The sequence below is a fragment of the Chanodichthys erythropterus genome, chromosome 16 (assembly GCF_024489055.1).
Source record: "Chanodichthys erythropterus isolate Z2021 chromosome 16, ASM2448905v1, whole genome shotgun sequence".
Classification (NCBI taxonomy): Eukaryota; Metazoa; Chordata; class Actinopteri; order Cypriniformes; family Xenocyprididae; genus Chanodichthys; species Chanodichthys erythropterus.
In genome coordinates this window covers 38,392,109-38,415,373 of record NC_090236.1, presented here as the reverse complement: position 1 = coordinate 38,415,373, position 23,265 = coordinate 38,392,109, and the positions used below count along the sequence as shown (strand labels likewise).

Here is a 23,265-nt window from a genome sequence, read left to right as displayed (position 1 = left end):
ACATTAAGGTTGAACCACTGTAGTCATATGAACTGTTTTAAATATGTCTTTAGTAGCTTTCTGGGCATCGAAAGGGTTAATTCTCTTGCTGGCAATGCATCCAACGGATTTCATCAAAACAATCTTAATTTGTGTTCTGAAGATGAACGGAGGTCTTACGGGTGTGGAACGACATGAGGGTGAGTAATTAATGACAGAATGTTCATTTTTGGGTGAACTAAACCTTTAATCAAATTATTCACACACATAAAATTGCATATTCAAATACATGTTACTGTAAAAAAAAAAATACACTATTAACATTGTATCCAGTGTAAGCACATTAATATTGTACCTTTTGTAACTGACACATGCAGAGAGTTATTAAAGAAATACAATTTCATCTCACTCTCACGCACATTTCGACATGTTGACATCTAAAGGCATTCAGGTTAGGTTGCTCGCTGTGGGTGTGAAAGTAGCGACTCTCCCACTGGGCTGTTTAATAAAAAAGCAGATATTCTCCCTGCACATTGGAGAGCAGCGGCAGCCCTGCAGTTTGCCACACGCCTGCTAACTCATTAGTATGTCAATAATGACACTCAGGTCTGTGCGTCTCCTCCATTTCCCCAGGGGGCGTGAGTGAGGGAGAAACTTTGAGCGAGTTGATATTTCACGGTGCATCACTGTGACAATACGTGCATATGCGTGTGTCTGTGTACGCACATTCTGTTTCATCTCGTAAACAACGTAATGAGACAATAAAATACTCAGCTAATGAGCCTGGGACCGTCTCAAAGGCACATGCCTATTTAGAATGCAACACTGTCGGACACATGCACAAACACAAGGGTCTCTGAAGGAAAATTCAAGCTCGGTCTTTGGTGAAAGCACAAATTCAAACTCCACTTTTCAATTATAGAACGTGATGAGCTGTTGCTGTTCTCCTGTGCAATTTTTCAAAAGCAAAAAGAGACATGTGCGTGAAATAAAATGCGTAGGCCTGTTGCTGATACCATCAAAGTCTATGCAACATCTACATCTCTCAGAAAAACCCTCTGCCATTTTAGCATTTATGTCTGATGTGGCGTTTCAGTTCGAGCCGTTTCCTCATGCTGTTGACCTCAGACACCGGCTGCTTTATCAAAGATGCTCATTTGACACCTCCAGATCTGACGTGCTCCACATGCTTTCGAGTAGAGAGAGTGTGAAAGGCTAGAATAGAGCAAGGAGGAGGCTGGGAATGGATGGGGGTAATCGAAAGTGTGGGGGCGGAAGGCGGGAAAATAACTCACTGGAAGTCATCAGAGGAATAGAGCAGCGAATCTCTACCGCCACTCAGTCTGGGACTGATGGGGGCCACGGAGTTCAGCTTCAGTTCATCAAAGCATGCGCACTTTCATATCCACATGTGTGCCAATTCAAACCCTCCGTCGTGCCCTCTAAAGCGTCACGCAAATCTATGCACACTACATCTATCGCTCCCTATCTTCTCTCAAACATGTACACGCTCTCTTTCAGCATGACTTTTTTCCTCTCGATCCTGCATTATTAATGCAAATCCATTACACTGGCATGGCACTGGGACCGAGGTGGGCCAAAAGAGGCTCGGATGCAGGGAAACAGCCTGGATGAGAATATCCAAAGCACTTCTCCTTCAAGTGAAAGCAACATACGAGTGCAAAGATTCAACATATGTGCATCAGAAGCTGCCGAAATTGCGATCAGATTGTTGCTACGAAAGGAATTGGTATTCGTTTTGTGTCTCGAGACCTCTAGGCGAAGTATTCCTGGTGGAGTGGAGTACAAAATTTACTTTGAAGCCAAACACGGTAGGAGGGAGAGAGACAGGAAAGAACACCTCCCACCAACCCCCCAAAAAAGAATGTCAGACTGTGAATATTTTGGTGCTGCTATATTTGGAATGTCAAAAATAAAAAAAGGAGCAAAAGGAGGAATGGTGTAGATGAAAGTCAGGTGATGTGATTTTTAAGCTCTCTCACTCTCTCTCTCTCTATCTCATGACCAGCTTTTGTGGAAAAGTTATGGAGGTGTGTATGGTCGTAAGAAGAGGCGGTGGTGCCTGGCGCTGATGGACGAGTAAAATTTGTTCAGCTAATGTGGAAACAGAGCTGTAGAGATGCATTATTCAGAGGCTCATGATTATTTCACAGTGCAAAGCAGCCTTCAGGTAGATCACAACAGGCTTTGATTATGGCAAGACGCAAGGCATGAAAAGAAAAAGAATGCAAATTCAGGCTTAGAGCTAATACAAAACACAATAGTTTTGCAACTTTTCCGACTCCTACGTTCTTTGCCCTATTCTTTATATGCATAATAAGAACATGCAAACGAGTGAATGACATTTCAATCCATTTAAATTCGAATGGGAAGTATTTCACATTGTGTTGATTTTCATTTATCTCTCCATTGTGTTTTTGTGGCCATATACGTAAAAAGCTAAAAAACAAATCTTGGTTCTTGTCATTGTTACAGTGTTTATACATTTAAAACTATATATACAAACCCGATTCCAAAAAAGTTGGGACACTGTACAAATTGTGAATAAAAAAGGAATGCAATAATTTACAAATCTCATAAACTTATATTTCATTCACAATAGAATATAGATAACTTATCAAATGTTGAAAGTGAGACATTTTGAAATGTCATGCCAAATATTGGCTCATTTTGTATTTCATGAGAGCTACACTTTCCAAAAAAGTTGGGACAGGTAGCAATAAGAGGCCGGAAAAGTTAAATGTACATATAAGGAACAGCTGGAGGACCAATTTGCAACTTATTAAGTCAATTGGCAACATGATTGGGTATAAATAGAGCCTCTCAGAGTGTCTGTGTCTCTCAGAAGTCAAGATGGGCAGAGGATCACCAATTTCCCCAATGCTGCGCCGAAAAATAGTGGAGCAATATCAGAAAGGAGTTTCTCAGAGAAAAATTGCAAGAGAGTTTGAAGTTATCATCATCTACAGTGCATAATATCATCCAAAGATTCAGAGAATCTGGAACAATCTCTGTGCGTAAGGATCAAGGCCGGAAAACCATACTGGATGCCCGTGATCTTCGGGCCCTTAGACGGCACTGCATCACATACAGGAATGCTACTGTAATGGAAATCACAACATGGGCTCAGGAATACTTCCAGAAAACATTGTCGGTGAACACAATCCACCGTGCCATTCGCCGTTTCCGGCTAAAACTCTATAGGTCAAAAGAGAAGCCATATCTAAACATGATCCAAAAGCGCAGGCGTTTTCTCTGGGCCAAGGCTCATTTAAAATGAACTGTGGCAAAGTGGAAAACTGTTCTGTGGTCAGACGAATCAAAATTTGAAGTTCTTTTTGGAAAACTGGGATGCCATGTCATCCGGACTAAAGAGGACAAGGACAACCCAAGTTGTTATCAGCACTCAGTTCAGAAGCCTGCATCTCTGATGGTATGGGGTTGCATGAGTGCGTGTGGCATGGGCAGCTTACACATCTGGAAAGGCACCATCAATGCTGAAAGGTATATCCAAGTTCTAGAACAACATATGCTCCCATCCAGACGTCATCTCTTTCAGGGAAGACCTTGCATTTTCCAACATGACAATGCCAGACCACATACTGCATCAATTACAACATCATGGCTGCGTAGAAGAAGGATCCGGGTACTGAAATGGCCAGCCTGCAGTCCAGATCTTTCACCCATAGAAAACATTTGGTGCATCATAAAGAGGAAGATGCGACAAAGAAGACCTAAGAGAGTTGAGCAACTAGAAGCCTGTATTAGACAAGAATGGGACAACATTCCTATTCCTAAACTTGAGCAACTTGTCTCCTCAGTGCCCAGACGTTTGCAGACTGTTATAAAAAGAAGAGGGGATGCCACACAGTGGTAAACATGGACTTGTCCCAACTTTTTTTGAGATGTGTTGATGTCATGAAATTTAAAATCAACTTATTTTTCCCTTAAAATGATACATTTTCCCAGTTTAAACATTTGATATGTCATCCATGTTGTATTCTGAATAAAATATTGAAATTTGAAACTTCCACATCATTGCATTCTGTTTTTATTCACATTTTGTACGGTGTCCCAACTTTTTTGGAATCAGGTTTGTATATACATATAGTGTGTCTTTCATGTGACCTACGGCACTTCACCTCCTTTCACAAATCCTTTCCCATGGCCTCACTGATAGTAAAGTGTTTATTTAAAGGGGTCATGAACTGCATTATTTTATTATTTTATAATGTTTCCTGGGGTGCACTTGTAATGTTTGTATGATTTTACATCAAAAATGGTCATAATTTATAAATAAAAGACATTTTTCCTACCCTGATTTTAGCCCTCTGATTTGAACACACTGTTTTAAAGGGCGTGTCTGCTGTGAGACTTTAGTGTACACGCCCACTGTTGTGATTGGCTAACATATTTGCATATGAAATAGCTAAGTATTACATGTGGAACTCTTGAAAACTTTTAGCACGTTTTTACTACTACAGTTCTCAAGGTTTACTAATCGCGAAAAGTGTTGATTATAGCATTATATTTAGATCGTGGCATGAAAGGTTGCAGTGATGAACATGTAGCTGATCACAGACATGTTGTTGAACTCATGAAAGCAGTGATCTCGTCATTTTAACTCAATTTCATACTAACGAATGCTTTCATCATAACTAACAGTGCAAACACAATTTAAATAATAGATTTGTTGAATATAACGGGAGTTTCGGCACGAGTCACTGATAAACTTGCGCTGTTTGATTGACAGCTCCAGCGATTGTAAAGGGAGTGTTCTTTGATCGCTTTCTATATATAATTTAATCACAGTTTAAATAACAGATTATTTTCATCCTACAAAAAGAAACGATGTGAAGTTGAAAGTTTAGTCACTGGTTTGATTTACTGACAAACGATTTTGAGATAAAGAACATCTGACTGTACATTAATTATTACATATCAGAAATCACTGCTGATTTTGGTTAGACGTACACATAATCAGGACATATCAAACGATCTGTAACAAAGCAATAGTGACACAGTAAAAACTTTTTTACTCACGTAAATGTGAGTAAAATGGCATTCCTGTCGGATCCAATATAGAAGGCACAGCATCGTTTTTTAACTTCAGGCTCTCTGCAAATCCGGTGCAGCTACTGTGTTTTTCCACAGCCTGACACTTCACAACATTTTGCACTGTTCAAAGACAAGATTGTAGCTTAGTTGTTCGATCCAGTGTTAGCACCACATCTGTTATTTACCTACTACTTGTCATGCACTGGCGGGGCTACGGTGCTAATGATTTAGAAGTAGGCGTTGATCTGGTAACACTTTAATTTAAGGTCTTTTAACTAGTTGCTTATTAGCATGCATATTACTAGAATATTGGCTATTTATTAGAACTTATTAAGCACATCTTAATGCCTTATTCTGCATGACCTTATTCACTTAATCCTACCCAAAACCTAAACTTAATAATTACCTTACTAACTATTAATAAGCAGCACAGCACAAGGAAAACTTGATTTCTCAATTCATGACCTCTTTAAAACACACGAAAGTAGTAGGTCATCTGGGGACTTTTCACCTACTGTTTTTCAAATACTATGTTTTCGGACATACTACTCGGTTTGTCGCATACTACTTAGTAGGGAAGTATTTGATTTTGGACACATTGCTGGAGTACTGGCTTCTTTTTAGATTGGATGAACTGTCAAATAGGTGGGACTTGGCATACAAAATGGCTAATATTTTTGGTGATATAGAGTTACGTGTGAACATACTGTAGCTTTTAAAATCCTATCTGTGTAAGCATCATTGCAGACATCTTAATGCAGATATTGACTTTCCACATTCTTGACGAGCAGCAGACAAGAGTTTGGTGTACTTGCTGTAAATCTGTGTAAGCACCTGGAAAATCAAATGACACGTGTTCCTCTCAAGATCTATATTAGCTTTAAGCACTACTGGGACTCATCTGTTTGTCTATAGTTTAAGTTTTACAGAATTCGATAAGCTGCACGCTCTCCTCTGTGAGATCTCATTACAAGTTTTCATGTATTCATTAAAGCAAGTGAGCGGTCATGCATGGAACGCAATCCATCTAACTCAAAACAATACAGGTTTTTAAATGCATCGCCGGAGGAAGCCACAGATGTGGTGTGTGTAATTGTGAGTAGATAAGCGTACAATAAATGTCATATTGACAGGACAGAGTGTAATTTTCTGCCAGGTCGATGATCTGAGCGAGAAAGGGAGAAATGACACGCCTGCTCGGGCTTTTCCACACCCGTACCGATTGGTCAAGGTGGGTCATGCACGGACCCTTGCTACATGCACACACATCTCCGATCAATGAGCAGAAGTGTCGATGCACACAAATCTTTGACTATTGATTTAGGCCAGCGTTTGAAGAGCCATTAACGGATGACTGAGCTCATGGATGGCTTCCATAAGCCTCTGTTTAATGGTCATTGTGGGAAAAAAAAATAAATAAAAAATGATGGCTCATTTTTATTGCTCTAATTCAATGCAACCATTCAGGGTGCATTGCTCATTTTAATAGAAAAAGCCTTGCCTGCCTGAAAACAGCAGATGAACTATGTGCACTGACACTGAGGGGAGGTTAGGGACTAGATCAAAGCCCTTATTGCTAGATGACATCCACTGCATTTAAAAGCATACAAAATTCATTTAAAAACCATACAAGAGGTATGAAAAACAGACTAAACTTTAAACACTTATTCACAAATTGGTGAAAATTTGTACTTAAGTAAAAGTGTTGCTACTTAAATAATATACGCGTACAAGTAGAAGTACTAAAAAAAAAGAAGTAGTTCAGTAGTTTGCTGTAAAACTACTCAAGTTCTTACATTGCAAAGTACTTTAGTATTATTTTTCTATTTTTACACAAAATGAGGCGATGTTAGCAATATGCAGCTTTAAACACTCAAGTAATTTGTTTCATTCATACTGGAAGATAGAGGGCGCCCTAACACACAAAGTCCACAAGTGAGATTCATAGAAGTATTAAACTTCCAGGAAATCCCTTATATGGACATCAGATATTACAGCTGAATAACATGCAGATAGAGATGTTTTGACTAAACATTTAGACAAACACAATTGTGAGGATATATCTGTGTTTATCTGTGTTCTTCAAGCCATCTTGGTATTTTCATAAGAATAATGTATATCGATAATGCAATGCTAATCAACATAGCCTGTATCATATAATATAGTTTCCGTCTCACTCTGTGTTAAGAAGCAACATGGACAACGAAGTTATTTAAAAAAAAAAAAACTGACTAGTGTATATAGGCTATATAGTGATTTTGGAGCAAAACATGATATCAATCTTATAATGTTTGACGCTATGCTTAGCAAATGCACTAGCTGTCCCTGTTGCCAAGAGCGATTGTTTTATTACTAATTTTGTGCACGTAAGATCATTTGAATGTTTTTAAGAAGGGCAAACGCAAAGAAGGGTAAGTGATAGATCCGATCAAAGAAATGAGGGATTAAAACAGTATGAATAGAAAAGTGCGAAAATAAATAAATAAATAAATAAATAACGGGTATGGGTTAACATGTTGAATAAAATCCTCTTTTTGCTGGTTTAAAAACAACCCAAGTAGGGCTGAATATGGACAAACCCAGCGGTTGATTGACCAACCTGCTGAATAGTTTTCTTTAACCCAATATTGTTCAAAAATGACTATATGGCTGGATTAAAATTAACCCAAAATAGGTTAAAAATCAGACAGATAATTACTAGAGGCAACAATTAACAAAGATTTAACCCAAGCGCTAGGTCAAAACAACCCAATCGCTAGGTTTTTCCAATTTCAACCCAACGTGGGTTGTTTTTAACCCAGCATTTTTAAGAGTGCACCAAATCACAATCATGCCATTGAAGCATATCTTCATTTTTAGTTTATCTTTTTGTTTTACCTTATTTTTATTGAATTTAGTTATCGAATTTAAGTAAATTTGATTTTAAAAAGGTACATTTTAATACAAATATAATTGGTTATACAGCAACATTTACTTTTGGCTCACAGACCTCAATTAAAGGTACAATATGTAGAATTTTTGCAGTAAAATATCCAAAAACCACTAGGCTAGTGTTATATATTTTGTCCAGCTGATTACAAACAATATCTCTAATGTTTTCAACTACTTGTAAATCATGAGAAAATTACCACTCTAAACAGTGACACGGGGCAGTGCAGTCGCCTGTCAATGACGTCAGTTACCTTTGTTACCGCCTTTACTGACGTAGAAACCACATGACAACAGTGCCGTGGACAAATGCGGAAGTAGTGTCTAGCGTCCAGCAAACCACTAGCTCGCTTCAAGCAGTTCCTTATTTACTTCTTGCACGTTTTATGGTGGATTGTGTTACTTATTTATGGAACATAATTACTGTTTACCATCTGCCGCTGGTTCTGTCGACAAGGACAGCTCCCGTAAACTCATGACCGGAAAAGCGGAAGCGGCGCCGGTGTCTGTGTCATAATAAAAGTCCCGCTGCTCATGAGGCGTGTGTTGATCAATCGCTCCAGTTCCTCGTTCAGCTCCCGCAACACTCGGTCCTGCTCTGCTTCATACTACAGTAACGTTAATAATCGCATCCACTAACATGAGTTCTTCCAGACTCCAATCCCTATTCATTTGCACCGTCCGTTGAGATGGAGACCACATGTCCCAAGTTTCCGCTCTAAAACTTGGCGTCATCATACTACGCCTTTGTTTTGAATAGGCTTCTAGCGACCTCTAGCGGAAAAAAATATCACAAATTGTACCTTTAAGTTTGATTTTTTTGGCCCTTTATAGTAAAGTTTGGGCAACTCTGGTCAATACAGTCAGAATCAATGGGGTCCAGTAAACACTGAGAACTCTTGAGTTCTCAGAAAAAAAGAAAGTCATGCAGGTTTGTAATGATGTGAGGGCGAATAAATGATGACAGAATCTTACATTTTGGTCTAATCCTCACACAAACCCATTGTAAGAACTGAAACAAAGCGCAAAAATCATATGAATTACTTCTGCTATTTTGGAGCTTTACAGATAATCACTATGGATGGCAAAAAGCTGCATACAATTTTTTTGGTACAAAAGTTTTGGAATTTTTAGTTCATTCCTTCAAACAAAAATAATCTAATTGTAAGTCCACTGAAGGTAAATTGCAGTAAGAACCTATGTGCAGTATATTTAACCCAAATGTGAACCAAATACAAAAAGAAACAAAGACTTGATGAAACTATGACCATAAACATGGACTAGACTTGACATGGACTCGCCAAACAGCAGTTACAGGGACAAATCTAGACACATGAACAATGAAACATGAGGGCTATTTATACACAGACCAATGACTAACAAGAAACACCTGTGTATAATCAAACAATGAACTAATGAGAAAACAGGAAACATAACCAGAACAACCAATCAGAACCTGACAGGATCACATGATGGGATAAGTGAATCACATGACAAACAGGAACCATGAAAACTACAAAATAAAAGACATGAAAACATTAACACGAACCAAGCCAAAACCTAACTAATAGTTATTACTCTGAAAACATCTAATCCATGTGATTATAGCAGAAGAGAAAGTAGAAAAAAAAGTTAGAGAGTGAGCAATAAAAAAGACAAATAGTCCAGAATAACCCCCATCAAGTATTTCCTTCCTCTCACTTGGCATCACTCCCTCCCTCTCCATCATTCTTTCCCTCTCAACGAAAAGAGGGGGGAAAAAGCCAAAGAGGCAGGTGTGAGGAAGATTGCAAAATCAATAGGGCTAAATGGAGTTGCAGCGGAAGCCATTGAGTGTCCTCTCAGAGTGCTGATGAGCCTGCAAAGAGCAGCATTTGGATGAGATGCCCAACAGCCAACACCCTGCGTTTTTTCCTCTTCCTCTCTCTCTCCAACTTAAAGTGTGTCTGCTGCACTATCACTGCAAAGCTATTTTACTAGATCAATGTCGGGTCCTTAATAGAACACGACGCTCACATTGCCGCAGGCCGCTAGGCGAGGGTGGAGACTGCAGCGTCAATCACATCGTCTACAGGTGTCTTAGATCAGCGCTCTGCCACAGTGACAGAAATACCACAGCACCTGCGGCCCCTCCCTCCCTCCCTGACTGATGCAAACACACTCACATCCTTCTACTGACAAGCAAATTGTGTAATGTGACTCTCTCACAGTACAGTATTAGCAAGCTGTGCGTCTGTGAGTCTGCACAACAAAACCTGACAGATGATTAAAAAGTTGCATGTGGACATAATCTTAGCCTACAACATTTTGTGAGGTTTGTGGCATTGAATCTAGAAGATCTGGGTTGATAAAGTGGTGCTTTAGCAAAAGAAATAGTTACTGGAATAGCCAAAATTTGTTTAGTGGCATCAGAAGCACTTGCGAGCAAGTAAACTAGTTATCCATGCGAAAATCAAAGAGAAATGTTCAGTGAAATATTCAGTACATATTACTTTTGGACAGATGTAAATTCTTTTTTTTTTTTTTTTTTTCTTCTTTTCTATGTAATGTCAGCATTTTTATGTACAGGATACTAAAAAAAATAGATAAAAAAAATAAAAAAATAATAAAATTTAATTTACACAACAATTCTAAAGTTTGGGGTGAGTAAGATTTTTTTTTTTTGAAGAAATAATAAATTAAAATTAAAATTAAAATTAAAATTAAAATTAAAATTAAAATTAAAATTAAAATTAAATAAAATATATTATGCTCACCAAGACTCCGTAAAATATATATATAAATATAAATATATATATGAACTTGATGATGATGACTCCAATGCTGTATATACAGTATATTAACATTTATATTTATAAAGTATTCTATATATATATATATATATATATATATATATATATATATATATATATATATATATATATATATATATATATATATATATATATATATATATATATATATATATATATAATATATAGTAATTTATTCTTGTTATGGCAATGCTTAATTTTCAGCATCATTACTCCAGTCTTCAGTGTGACATAAGTTCATAAATCATTTTAATATGCTGATTTGGTGCTCAAAAAACATTTATTTATTTATTTATTTATTTATAGGTTGGAAACTGTCATACATTTTTGTTTTGTTTTGTTTTGTTTTGTTTTGTTTTGTAAGTTCTTTGATGAATAGAAAGTTCAAAAGAACAGCACTTACTTAAAATAGAAATCTTTTGTAACGATTTAAACGTCTTTAATGTCACTTTTGAACAATTTAATGCATCCTTCCTATGTAAAAGTATTGCAACTGTAATAAAATCTTAGTGAACACAAACATTTATGTTAGTGTACATACAGAAAAACAAAATCTATATAAGATTTTAGGTGTGCTTGAGATAAAAATTTTATACATTTTTCTGTTTACATCTACTAAACATCTTTAGAAGAACCATGCCTCTTAATTGTGTCTTTTAATGTCTGATGACATAAAAATCAGTACAGTATAAATATGTTGCAATGATTTTAGATTGCAACATATTTAGATTTAGATTTTAGTCACTTTAACAATCTTTTTCTTTCTGTCTACAGTAAGTGGCCAGAATCAGCTGCAAAACGGATCAAACGTCATGCCATGAGTCAAAAGTTTGTTTGTTGGGATTAAAGAAAAAGAAAAACTATACGATGACATTTACAACAGGATAATCTGTTGTTTGGGCATCAATGGCAAGCAGTGAGAGGGAGGGCAGAGAGAAAAAAAAGAAAAATAGATGCGTCTCATGTTGGGAACAGAGCTGTACTGTGCTCCGAGATCAAGGCGAGCATATTCTGTTTACTGTCTCCACGCTGGAGAGACACCATTATCAAACCTTGCTGGGGAAGAGGTACATGGCAGGAAAAACAGGAAGAGAGAAAATGCACTGAAGTGTAAACAAGCTCTTTCACACCTTCTTTCGCTCTCTACTTTTCATGCACTTCTTCATTTACAAGCATATATCAGATGGGAAGAATACTCTTCCCTACAAAAATAAACAAAGTGGACATGAAAGATAAACCTACAAAAAAGACATACAGAGAATATCACAGCATATACTGTAGGTGAAGCACAAACCAACAGCTGTGTGGAGTCAGAGGTTTTTGCCTTACAGAGTTGCAGTGTTTTATGTGCTGGATGTTGACAGGACTGTAGGTATAGTCCTGACGTTGTTTTATGGCAGCCTGTCTACTGACCCCATATTGTTTACTTGTGTTCCTCATCACCTGACTGAGCTCTGACTGGCCACAGGAAAGGAGCTAAAGCTTTGAAAGGAGCTCGTTTTCCCTCTGACCTGTAACAAACTATGTACAGCTGTCAAGAACGCCGAGGCAGAACCAGACTGAGCTGTTTGTTTGTTATCATAACTGCAGTGAACATTGACTCTATACGCATCCCTGGAATAATTATATGCAGGTTAAAAAACACAAACTAATTATGATTTATATAGCTTAAAATACATTAAAACTGGAAATGCATGTCATGTTATATAATATTATGCTATTTTTTAAATGTTTTTGATAGAAGTGTCACCAAGGCATTACAGTAAAAACAGTAATATTGTGAAATATCGCAACAGATTAAAATAACTATTTTAATACAAAATATCTATTTTAATATACATTTCGTTCTGTGTAGCCAAACCTGACTTGCAACAATATTGCATTTTAGTTTAGGGTCCAATTCTCACTATTAACTGGTTGCTTATTAGCATATTACTGGGATTTTGGCCATTTAATAGTACTTATACAGAACATATTAAGGCCTTATTCTGCATGATCATATTCTACATCCTTCAATCATACCTAACACCTAATACCAACTACTACTAACTAATAATAAGCAGTAATTGGGAGTTTACTGATGCAAAAGTCATAGTTAATAGTAAGTTAACAGTGAGCCTAATCTAAAGTGTGACCAATTATCCTACAATAAATACCAGTAAAAATAGCAGAACATTTGTGAAGTCCTCAGAATTTTGGTTAAACTTTCTAATACGTATTGATAATGTCACAGACACAATATCCAGTTCTGCTCATAGAGTTCAGTTCACCTGCTAATAAATGTTTCAAACAACTCTCTGATGCCACCAACCTCACTTTTATCCCAAATTACTTATAATTTGCTTAAGTGTTTCTTAACAAGTAAACAGTCAGTGATAAAATAAGAATAAAGAAAGTAATTACAAGCAATAGGACAAAACAGTTTTCCTTCCACTCAAAAATGGGCATTTACAACATGGCATAATAAATGATTTGAGCTGAAACTTCACAGACACATTCTGGGGACACCAGAGACATATTACATTTTGTTAAAAAGGTGCATAATAGGTCCCCTTTAAGACATAAATGACTGTTTATGAGGATACTTGCAAAGACAGACATTTTGACACAAAAGTGTGTGTGTATTTGACCGTTCAATACCAATAAGGTGGCAAAAAGCACTCAGTTCAGTACTCACACGCTGTATGAGCAGCGGCTTTATGCGTGTGTCTCTCAGTTAATAAACCACCTCAAAGTGCGTTCATAACCTGAAATGAGTTCTCTTTCACTGCTTATTGCACTTCAGTGGTTTTAAAACACATGCGAATGATGATGGCTCGGCACGGCAATGTCACGTAAGTGCGTAACCACAGTAGTCCAAAATCTTTACCGGTTGACAAATTTCTACTGGTTAATCGTGTCTACAGATATATTTCCCACCCCTATCGCTAACCATCTCAGTTGTTTATGTAGCCTTCAATCAGCAGCTAAAAGTCAGTGACTTCCAACTGCTTTGTCACTTCAAAATCGCTGTCAGTGTGAACACCCTTTACAGGGTCAATTCTTCTTGAGCGACCTGAGGTTAAGTGCATTGCTCAAGGGCACAAGAGAAAAAGCTCATGTCTTCTCCTATGAGGGTTTTAAATATATGAGCTTTCGGCTACCAGCCCAGATTTTTAACCACAACTGCCGCAGAGAGGAAACAAATGCTACTCACGCAGCCAAATTCTTCGCATCTTAGTTCGGCTGCTCAAAACATCTGTGAAAAAAATGGTGGGGCTCACATGCATTTGGACCATGGCCAAAACCTGCTTTACTGGTGCACTCCAGAGTCCTACTTACAGTAATTGATCGAGACTATTGATCAAAGGCCTCTCAGACATTGACCTGTTTTGTGTATTTGAAAAGGATAAAAAAGTCTTTCAGCAGCACATGAGGGTGTTTACTGAATAGATATGCATCTAACTTTTTATACATTTACAGCAGCTCAGAAAGGTTTGAAAAGTGTGTGCTAGTGCACGTCTGGATGTGAGAACGTGTATGTGTGTGTAATTCGCGGTTAAGGGTTGGTGTGGGCGAAGGACTATCATTATGTTCACTGCGAGAGGTCATTGCTGTGGAGAGCTTTTCATACTGATTACACGTGTCTCACCTCGGCTCTCTGTTCCCCTTGGCAGGCGTTGAGAGGCACGGTGACATACACACAGTCCGTTAGGTGCTCTCAATCAAAAGATTAGTCTGCACTCAACATTAGCCAAGGGAAATGTTGGAAATTTGAGAAAATCAAGGTGTTTCCAAACACAAACAAGCCACAAATGAGCCAAATAAGCACCGGGAGAGAAAATATGAGTGCTGTCTTTGTGTCGGCTTTCCAATTTGTCCCTCTGATAATAATCATTTTACAGGTGACGGATCACTTATCGCAATGGAAAGATCAGTCAAAAAGATAATGAATAATTCAAAAACAGGTAATTGAAAATTATACAGAGCGAACTTCACTTCACAAGTGATTACTATAACTGAAGTCCGATCTGCATGGCATTTTCCCCGTCCTGTTTATCAGAGTGCTGGTTGTGATGTTGATGTGTGTGTGTAAGACAGGCTCCTGGGGGCCCCTCACCTGTTCCAGTCTCCAGTGGAACTCTGCCGGCCTGAAGGAGTCCAGCTGAATGAAGTCTCGCCTCAGCAGAAACACCAGACGGCAGTTGTGCACGTACAGGGAGTAATGATGCCTGTTCATCTCTGCAAAAAGAAAAACACAGAGAAGGCTTACTGTATATGTGATGTAAATGAGGACACTCAAGAAATCACTTACATTGGCTGTCAAAGTAGGAACTTCACGCTGAGTAAAGATTTACATTTATAGATTTCCATGTCTAGCTCTGAGAGCTTGTCTAAAACTGCATAGTCATGTTAGAAAAACTCCTGACTGTTACAGCAGGCAGGGTCATAAAAATTAGACTTCAGATGAGGACATAGAGAGAAATAGTTCTGCTGAAACTGTAAAGGGAATAGACTAGGGATGATGGACTCACTGAAAAGATAGATTCTCTGATTCCTGCTCAAAAATCCAGCTTAAAATGTGCACTTTTTACACATTTAATAGTATAAATTGCTATATACACACAATCCAACATATATCCAAACTTTTCCCAACTTCATTTACGACTAATTTTAGAATGTGTTCATGAGGATACTCACGAAAAACGGGCATTTTGACTTCTGAGTGGGTCATTTTTTTATTATTTTTTTATTTAAAAGTGATAAGATGGGAAAGAGAACTCAAATTGGTACTGGCATGCTGTCTGAGAAGTGGCTTTCTGTGTGTGTGTGTGTTTCATTTGTGTGTTCAGAGAGCTGCTTCACAGACAGTGTGCCAGTACAGATCTGAGTTCTCTTTTGCATCTTTTATCTTGCTTCAGTGGTTTCAAAGCACTTAAATTAAAGACTGGGGGATCATAGGATAGATCTACATGTGGACCATACATGCAACAAACCGTGTTTTGACCAGCTTAAGTGATTATTACCTATTTTTTCCAGCTTGATCCAAACCAAATGTCAATCTGTTATAAAGCGAAATCCTAACAAGATGATCACAAAAGAGCTGCCATTCAATCTGAGACTCTTGTCAAAGCGCTTTCTTCTCCCGTGATGTTCCACTGTCCATCACGTGTCTACGCTCAAAGCAAGTCTGGACTGCTTTCATGCTCTTTCTCAGAAACCTCTCATTGATCAAGGTGGCTGCCACGTCTCGTCCACACGGCGCCCTTCTCTGCTCACCTCAACGCTGCCTCTGCACGGCTGCCCGGTGTCTCTCGTGTGACTGCTTTTAGTGCGTGTTGAATTGATTAAGTCTCACACCCACTCAACATGACGCCTAGGATCAATGAACCCGAAAGAGTCCTGCCAAGCAGTCGGCCCCGATCAGGACCACTCGGTCTCTGAGAACTGGCCGCTGACAGTCACACTGCATTTCTTCCTGGCTGGAGTTTCCCTTTAACCTCTGGAGAATTGTGTTCTGAACCACTCTTTAATCCAGATCTAATCCATAGTCTTAATCGCTCTGCCTAATGCTGCTGGGCATCGTACGGTACTGATAAAACTTTTCTCGGGTTAGTCTGACACATCTGCAGCACTGATCTCTTCAATTTTAACAAATTGATCATCTTGTCTTGACCACCAGACCTAGAAACTGTAGACGTAATTTAAAATATTTAAGTGATATTCCGGAATTTTTCTTGCTTTCATAATTACCTAGACGGAATGCAACAGAAGTAAACAATGTAAGGTTTTTGTCCGACACCGAAACTAATATTCACAAATCAACAAATTAAACTATCATTTGCTACTGTAAACACTCACAAGGGAATTCACTAACAATGAGTTGTGCTTGTTAACATCACTGTTTATTGGCAAGGCTTATTTTAGTGTCTGATTCACTAAAGCAATTATACATTTTTGGACTTATCTTGCATCTGTTGAAGTGAACATTTACACCTCAGTATATTCCATATATTTGTGGAAGGCCTCATCTGATTGGTCTATACTGTTTTAAAACGGTCATGCCCCAGGTTTCCATTCACATATTTTTTATCATAATTGTGGGATAAAAAAGCAGAATAAAAACAGAGCAGTGAATGAATGAAAGTGACTGAAACACAATTGCCAAATAAATGCCAAGAGGCACATCAAAAAGTAATATGACACTGTCAAGGCATGTGACTGAATAATCGACCAATTTCATTGCATATAATCTAAAAGTCTGCTCTGGTCATTCTGAAATTCTGGAGTCAAAGCATGAGATGGGAAAATGCTATATTTACTACCATTAAAAAGTTTGGGGAGATAAAAAAAAAAAAAAGAAATTAATACTTTTATTCAGCAAGGATGCATTAAATTGATCAAAGATGACATTTCTCTCAGGAGCTCAGTGAATTCAAGCGTGGTACCGTGATAGGTTGCCACCTGTGCAATAAGTCGTGAAATTTCCTCACTACTAAATATTCCACAGTCAACTGTTAGTGGTATCATAACAAAGTGGAACTAATTGGGAACAACATCAACTCAGCCACGAAGTGGTAAGCCACGTAAAATCACAGAGCGGGGTCAGCGCATACTGAGGCGAAGAGTGCGCAGAAGTCGCCAACTTTCTGCAGAGTCAATAGCTACAGACCCCCAAACTTCCGATTAGCTTAAAAACAGTGCATAGAGAGCGTCATGGGATGGGTTTCCATGGCCGAGCAGCTGCATCCAAGCCTTACATCACCAAGTGCAATGCAAAGCGTCAGATGCAGTGGTGTAAAGCACGCCGCCACTGGACTCTAGAGCAACGGAGACGTGTTCTCTGGAGTGACCAATCACACTTCTCTGTCTGGCAATCCAATGGTCGAGTTTGGGTTTGACGGTTGCCAGGAGAACGGTACTTGTCTGACTGCATTGTGCCAAGTGTAAAGTTTGGTGGAGGGGGATTATGGTGTGGGGTTGTTTTTCAGGGGTTGGGCTTGACCCTTAGTTCCAGTGAAAGGAACTCTTAATGCTTCAGCATACCGAGACATTTTGGACAATTTCATGCTCCCAACTTTGTGGGAACAGTTTGGGCATGGCAAGGTCCATAAAGACATGGATGAGTGAGTTTGGTGTGGAGGAACTTGACTGGCCCGCACAGAGTCCTGACCTCAACCCGATAGAACACCTTTGGGATGAATTAGAGCGGAACTGTGAGCCAGGACCTCTCGCCAACATCACTGCCTGACCTCACAAATGTGCTTCTAGAAGAATGGTCAAAAATTCCCATAAACACACTCCTAAACCTTGTGGAGAGCCTTCCCAGAAGAGTTGAAGCTGTTATAGCTGCAAAGGGTGGGCCAACTCCATATTAAACCCTACGGATTAAGAATGGGATATCATTAAAGTTCATGTGCATGTAAAGGCAGGCGTCCCGAAACTTTTGTCAATTCAGTGTATATACTACTTTTTTTTTTTTTTAAGGGGTTATATAATGCCACTTTTACAAATGTAAAATAAGTCTATGTGTGTGAGTATGTGAAGTTTTAGTACAAAATACCACACAGATTATTTTTTATAGCACGTTAAATTTGTCACTTTTTGGGTATGACCAAAAACACTCCATTTTTGTGTGTGACCCTTTAAATGCAAATGAGCTGCTGCTCCCAAGAAGAGGGCGGAGTTTCAGGAGCTTGTGTTAGTAGACTCACTGAAAATGTCAGAAACTGTTCAGACTTTTATGTTCAAACCAGAGTCGGACAATGATGAATAGACTCAAAAAGAAGTGACAACTGTGTGGGAACTGTTGTGAGATCCTACAGAACCAGAGAATATGCTGCATGAAGATAGAACAGATATAGTTTAGTTTAATTACAGTTAACTTATGTTGTCATCATGCTGTTTTGACATGCTATTGCATTTGTGTTACGTACTGTATTGCAATAACATGGCCTCACCCCTTTGTTGTGTGTTCCCGGGGGCGGGGTTTAAGTAAATTTTAGGGTTAGTGATGTCACTAACCCAGGAAGAAGCTCGTTGTAGTCTCTACCAGCTGTTTGTTGTAGTCCTTAAAAAGTGATTTCTGTAAAAGAAAATATCTCCCTTTGCACTGAACTTTGAGTGTCATACTGTTGCAGATGTTGTTTATGCTCAAACAGCAACATTACACACTAACTAAAGTAAAAAAAATGAAATCATAATCAACCACCCCTTTAATACTGAAACATGCATATTGAGTCGACAGCTCACCAGTTTTATCTGAATTACAGAGCAACGTCTCCTTCTCGGCTCTCAGTCCAGGACTTGGCCCGTGCTTCATCCACGTTGCTATGGTAAACTGATCTGTCAAGTTCTGTGGCACAACCCACTCTGGGATATTGGCTGCCTGTCGCCCATCAAATCTGAAGATTAGGTCGCTGTCTCGGCCGCTGTCTGTCAGCAAGGAAGCCGTCCAATTGGTGGACACGCTGGGGGCCGGGAGAAGGTCTGTGCTGCCCGAGGCTGCTCCTGCGGAGATAAAAGCACAGAGGTTAGTTCAGGTTACTGCGAGAGGCAGCGATGAAAAATTACAAGCTGTCTGTCATAAAGAGTTAAAATCATGTTAGTTGCCCTGGCATTCGAATATACTGTGCATACAGCACACTTCAAATCAAATTAGAGATGAAAAGCAAATAACATTTGGTTCCGAGACCCACATTCAACCCTGACTGAAATGTCATTTCTGAAAGCAATCGTCTCATTATAAAACTCATTGCAGTCGGAGCCATGGCACGTTGAGCTAGGGTGCTCATGCGGGTTAAAAGAGTTTGAGTTCGGCTTTCTCATCTCTTTGGAAGCATATGTCATAAATATGTGCCAATAATGAGAGAATTTTCATTTTTTAGTGAACTCTCCATTTAAAGGAGTGCAGTATAAGAAACTTCTGAGATGATTATGTACACACTCACTTTCAGGACAAGTCTGGTACAGATGCCCTAAATATGCAAGAGCAGCGCCACCTATCAATCTTTGATTAGCCTCCTGTCGTCCGCCTCCCTCCCGCGCTCACTCATGCCTCTCTCTGCGTGTTTTATTTGGGAGTACAGGAGGATATTGAATCTTTTTTCCCCTCACTCAGGGGTGACAGGATGGCCAGCACAGAGGGACAGAATGAGCGATGAGCCGCGCCGATGTCAGAGCAGCGTGTTCTCATTCCACAGCTCCACATCACTCACTTCGCCACAGGACCAAAGAGAGACAGAAACCAGAGAGAATATGGCAGCGGCGCTGCTTTTAAGCTATGCAGTATTTATTTCTGCCAATCGATATTGGACGATAAATTCACCGCCAGTCTCCAAGTGAGCGTCTGAGCTCTTCTGAGAGAATCCATTTCCAGAAATACCGTAAAGGTACAGGTCAATGAGATTGCATTACGCAAGCAATTTCTAGCGCTACATGAGTCTCAGTGGCAGCCCATGTTATCAGATGTCCAGTCAAGAATAAACAGAAAATGTCAGCGTTTCAAGGTTGGACTAATGATTACACATTGGGACTTTGTAATTTACATAATGCATATTAACTAAATTATTCCGGTGTGCTTTAGAAAAAAATAAAAATAATAAATCAAGCCTTGATGTCTATTTCAGAAACACTTCCATTTTCGAACAATAAACACTTATTTCCATTAACTGTACAGAGTTCTTGGGCAAAAGCGACTGGCGTCAACAGGGGAGATGATTATCTCTCTCTGAGAGAGAGCCAAGGCGGTACAAATCATGTGCCAGAACGGTTTTGACTTCATAATGCATCCGTCTCAGAGAGACTTTCATTAGATTAAATTGACTGACTTACTGAGGTATATGAAAATTGTTTAATGACCCATTTACAAGGGTGTTGGACATGCAATATGAGGAATAAAATCTTGAGATACTGTCAGGTGAATTGTAAGGATGAACTGATATTTAAAAAAGTCAGTAATTATTTTCCTGTTATGACTCATAACTGATAAATGGCCGATCTTAAAATTCTGTCTAAATATATTAACAATAAAATATTAGAAACTAAAATCAATTGTTTTGGAAGCAAGATAATTTGGGCATCAAAACTGTAATCTACAGTATGACCAAAGGATATTCATTACGTGATTTGCTAAAATAACATTGTTTTTTAAATTATTAATGCTTTTAAAGATTAATTTAGATGAGGGAAAAGGTAATCTACATGTATAAAAATATCCGTTATCCATTGTTACATATGGAAAAATAAATGATACAGTCTTTAATACTATGTATCTCTATTCCATTGCTAATTGTTTTGAGCGTACTTATAGCAAATGTTAAAGTTTGTGAATTGTATTAACCTCTTTAAAGGGTTAGTTCAACCAAAAATGAAATTTCTGACAATAATTACTCACCCTCATGTTGTTCCACACCCATAAGATATTTTTGATGAATTCAGATGGCTCAGTGAGGCCTCCATTGACAGCAAGATAATTAAAGACTTTGAAATCCCCAGGAAACTACTAAAGACATATTTAAAACAGTCCATCTGACTACAATGATTCAACCTTGTTATGAAGCGACGAAAATACTTTTTGTGCATCAAAAAAAATAAATAAATAAATAAAGACTTTATTCAACAATTCAGCTCATTTGCTTCAAATATTTCAGTGTTTCACAAATCCTCACTCTGACCATCACTAGTTCACAGAGATCATCGCCCCCTAGTGGTGAACCATTGGAATTTCGAAACGTTTCGAAATGACGAAACAAAACCTCGTTTACTGAAATCACGTGACTTTGGTAGTTTGATACCTGAACCACTGATTCGAAAAGCTTCATGAAGCAGTGTTTTGAAATCTCCCATCACAAGATTTTTTTGTTTTTTTTTGGCGCACAAAAAGTATTCTCGTCACTTCGTAACATTAATGTTGAACCACTGTAGTCACATGAACTGTTTTAAATATGTTTTTAGTAGCTTTCTGGGCATTGAAAGTGTACATTTTCTTTGCTCTGAATTCAGGCCTCACTGAGCCATCAGATTTCATCAAAAATATCTTAATTTGTGTTCAGAAGATTAACAAAGGTTTTACAGGAGTGGAATGACATGAGGGTGAGTAATTAATGACAGAATGTTCATTTTTGGGTGAACTAAACCTTTAAGCTCATCAAACCAAGTCGAGGCAGTTCTGGACTGACTGATAAATGATTTGTGCTGAAGTTGACCGTACCACAGAGCTTCTGAAGAGACTTCTCAGAATAGGTCTCTCTGTCACAGCCCTTCCCAATATGGCTGGTCTGAAGCTCCACCATGGCTCGCACTGAAGATAAAGGACCATCACAGGTCTCCAGGTGCATCTTGGGAAAGAGCTGTCTGCTGCCGGTTCCAGGTTCATAATCCACACGCTTGTTCCAACCTGCCAGGAAAAGACATGTTAACAATTTGAGAACTGAAATGATGTAAAATCTATGTAAATATAAATATAAATTATATATGCAAATGCTAATGGATAGCTTTCTCCAGGTACTACAGACCTCCTTGATTCAAACAGCACACACTCTAAAAAATGCTGGGTTAAAAACAACCCAAGTTGGGTTGAAAATAGACAAACCCAGTGATTGGGTTAAAAGGATATTGTGTTTCGAATCAGTGGTTTATCAAACTGCTAAAGTCACGTGAACCATTGAAATTTTGAAACACTTACATAACGAAGCCTCGTTTACTGAAATCACGTGGACTTTGGCAGTTTGTTACACGCTCCAAACCACTGATTCGAAACAAAAGATTCGTAAAGCTTCATGAAGCAGTGTTTTGAAATCGCCCATCACTAGATATTGTCGAATAAAGTCGTTATTTTGTTTTTTGACGCACAAAAAGTATTCTTGACGCTTCATAACATTAAGGTTGAACCACCGTAGTCACATGAACTGTTTTAAGTATGTGTTTAGTAGCTTTCTGGGCATTTCTGGGCATTATCTTGCTGGCAAAGCAGGCCATCGGATTTCATCAAAAATATCTTAATTTGTGTTCTGAAGATGAATGACATAAGGGTGAATAATTAAATGACAGAAATTTAATTTTTGGGTGAACTAACCCTTTAAATGTTTGCCCAACCTGCTGGGTAGTTTTATTTAACCCAACTATTGTTTAAAAATGACTATATAGCTGGCTTAAAATGAACCCAAAATAGGTTGGAAATTAAAAGACAAATAATTACTAGGGGCAACAATAATGGTGAACATAAAGGTGAACATTTATTAATAAGCAATGTTTATTGCTTAATTATTATTCATTAAACTTATTAATACATGTTCATTTCTTAAACATATTAATAAATGTTAATTTCCAACATATTTTGGGTTCATTTTAAGCGAGCAATACAGTATTTTTTAAGCAATAGTTAAGTGAAATAAAACTACCCAGTCGCTGGATTTGTCCATTTTCAAACCAAATTGGGTTGTTTTATTATAAAAAAGCATTTTATAGAGTGCACAATTAGGCTAAT

At 38.3% G+C, this 23,265-nt stretch overlaps 1 protein-coding gene across 1 annotated transcript in view; it reads right to left on the bottom strand.

Moving 5' to 3' along the window:
* clstn2a (calsyntenin 2a) overlaps positions 1 to 23,265 on the bottom strand; it is a 269,756-nt gene that overhangs the window by 33,905 nt on the left and 212,586 nt on the right. Inside the window, exons 6-8 of the mRNA XM_067363156.1 lie at positions 21,991 to 22,176; positions 19,032 to 19,289; positions 14,899 to 15,020 (exon numbers count right to left, since the gene is read on the bottom strand). Of these exons, the coding sequence (XP_067219257.1) occupies positions 14,899 to 15,020; positions 19,032 to 19,289; positions 21,991 to 22,176 (566 nt within the window). The remainder of the gene's footprint in view (positions 1 to 14,898; positions 15,021 to 19,031; positions 19,290 to 21,990; positions 22,177 to 23,265) is intronic.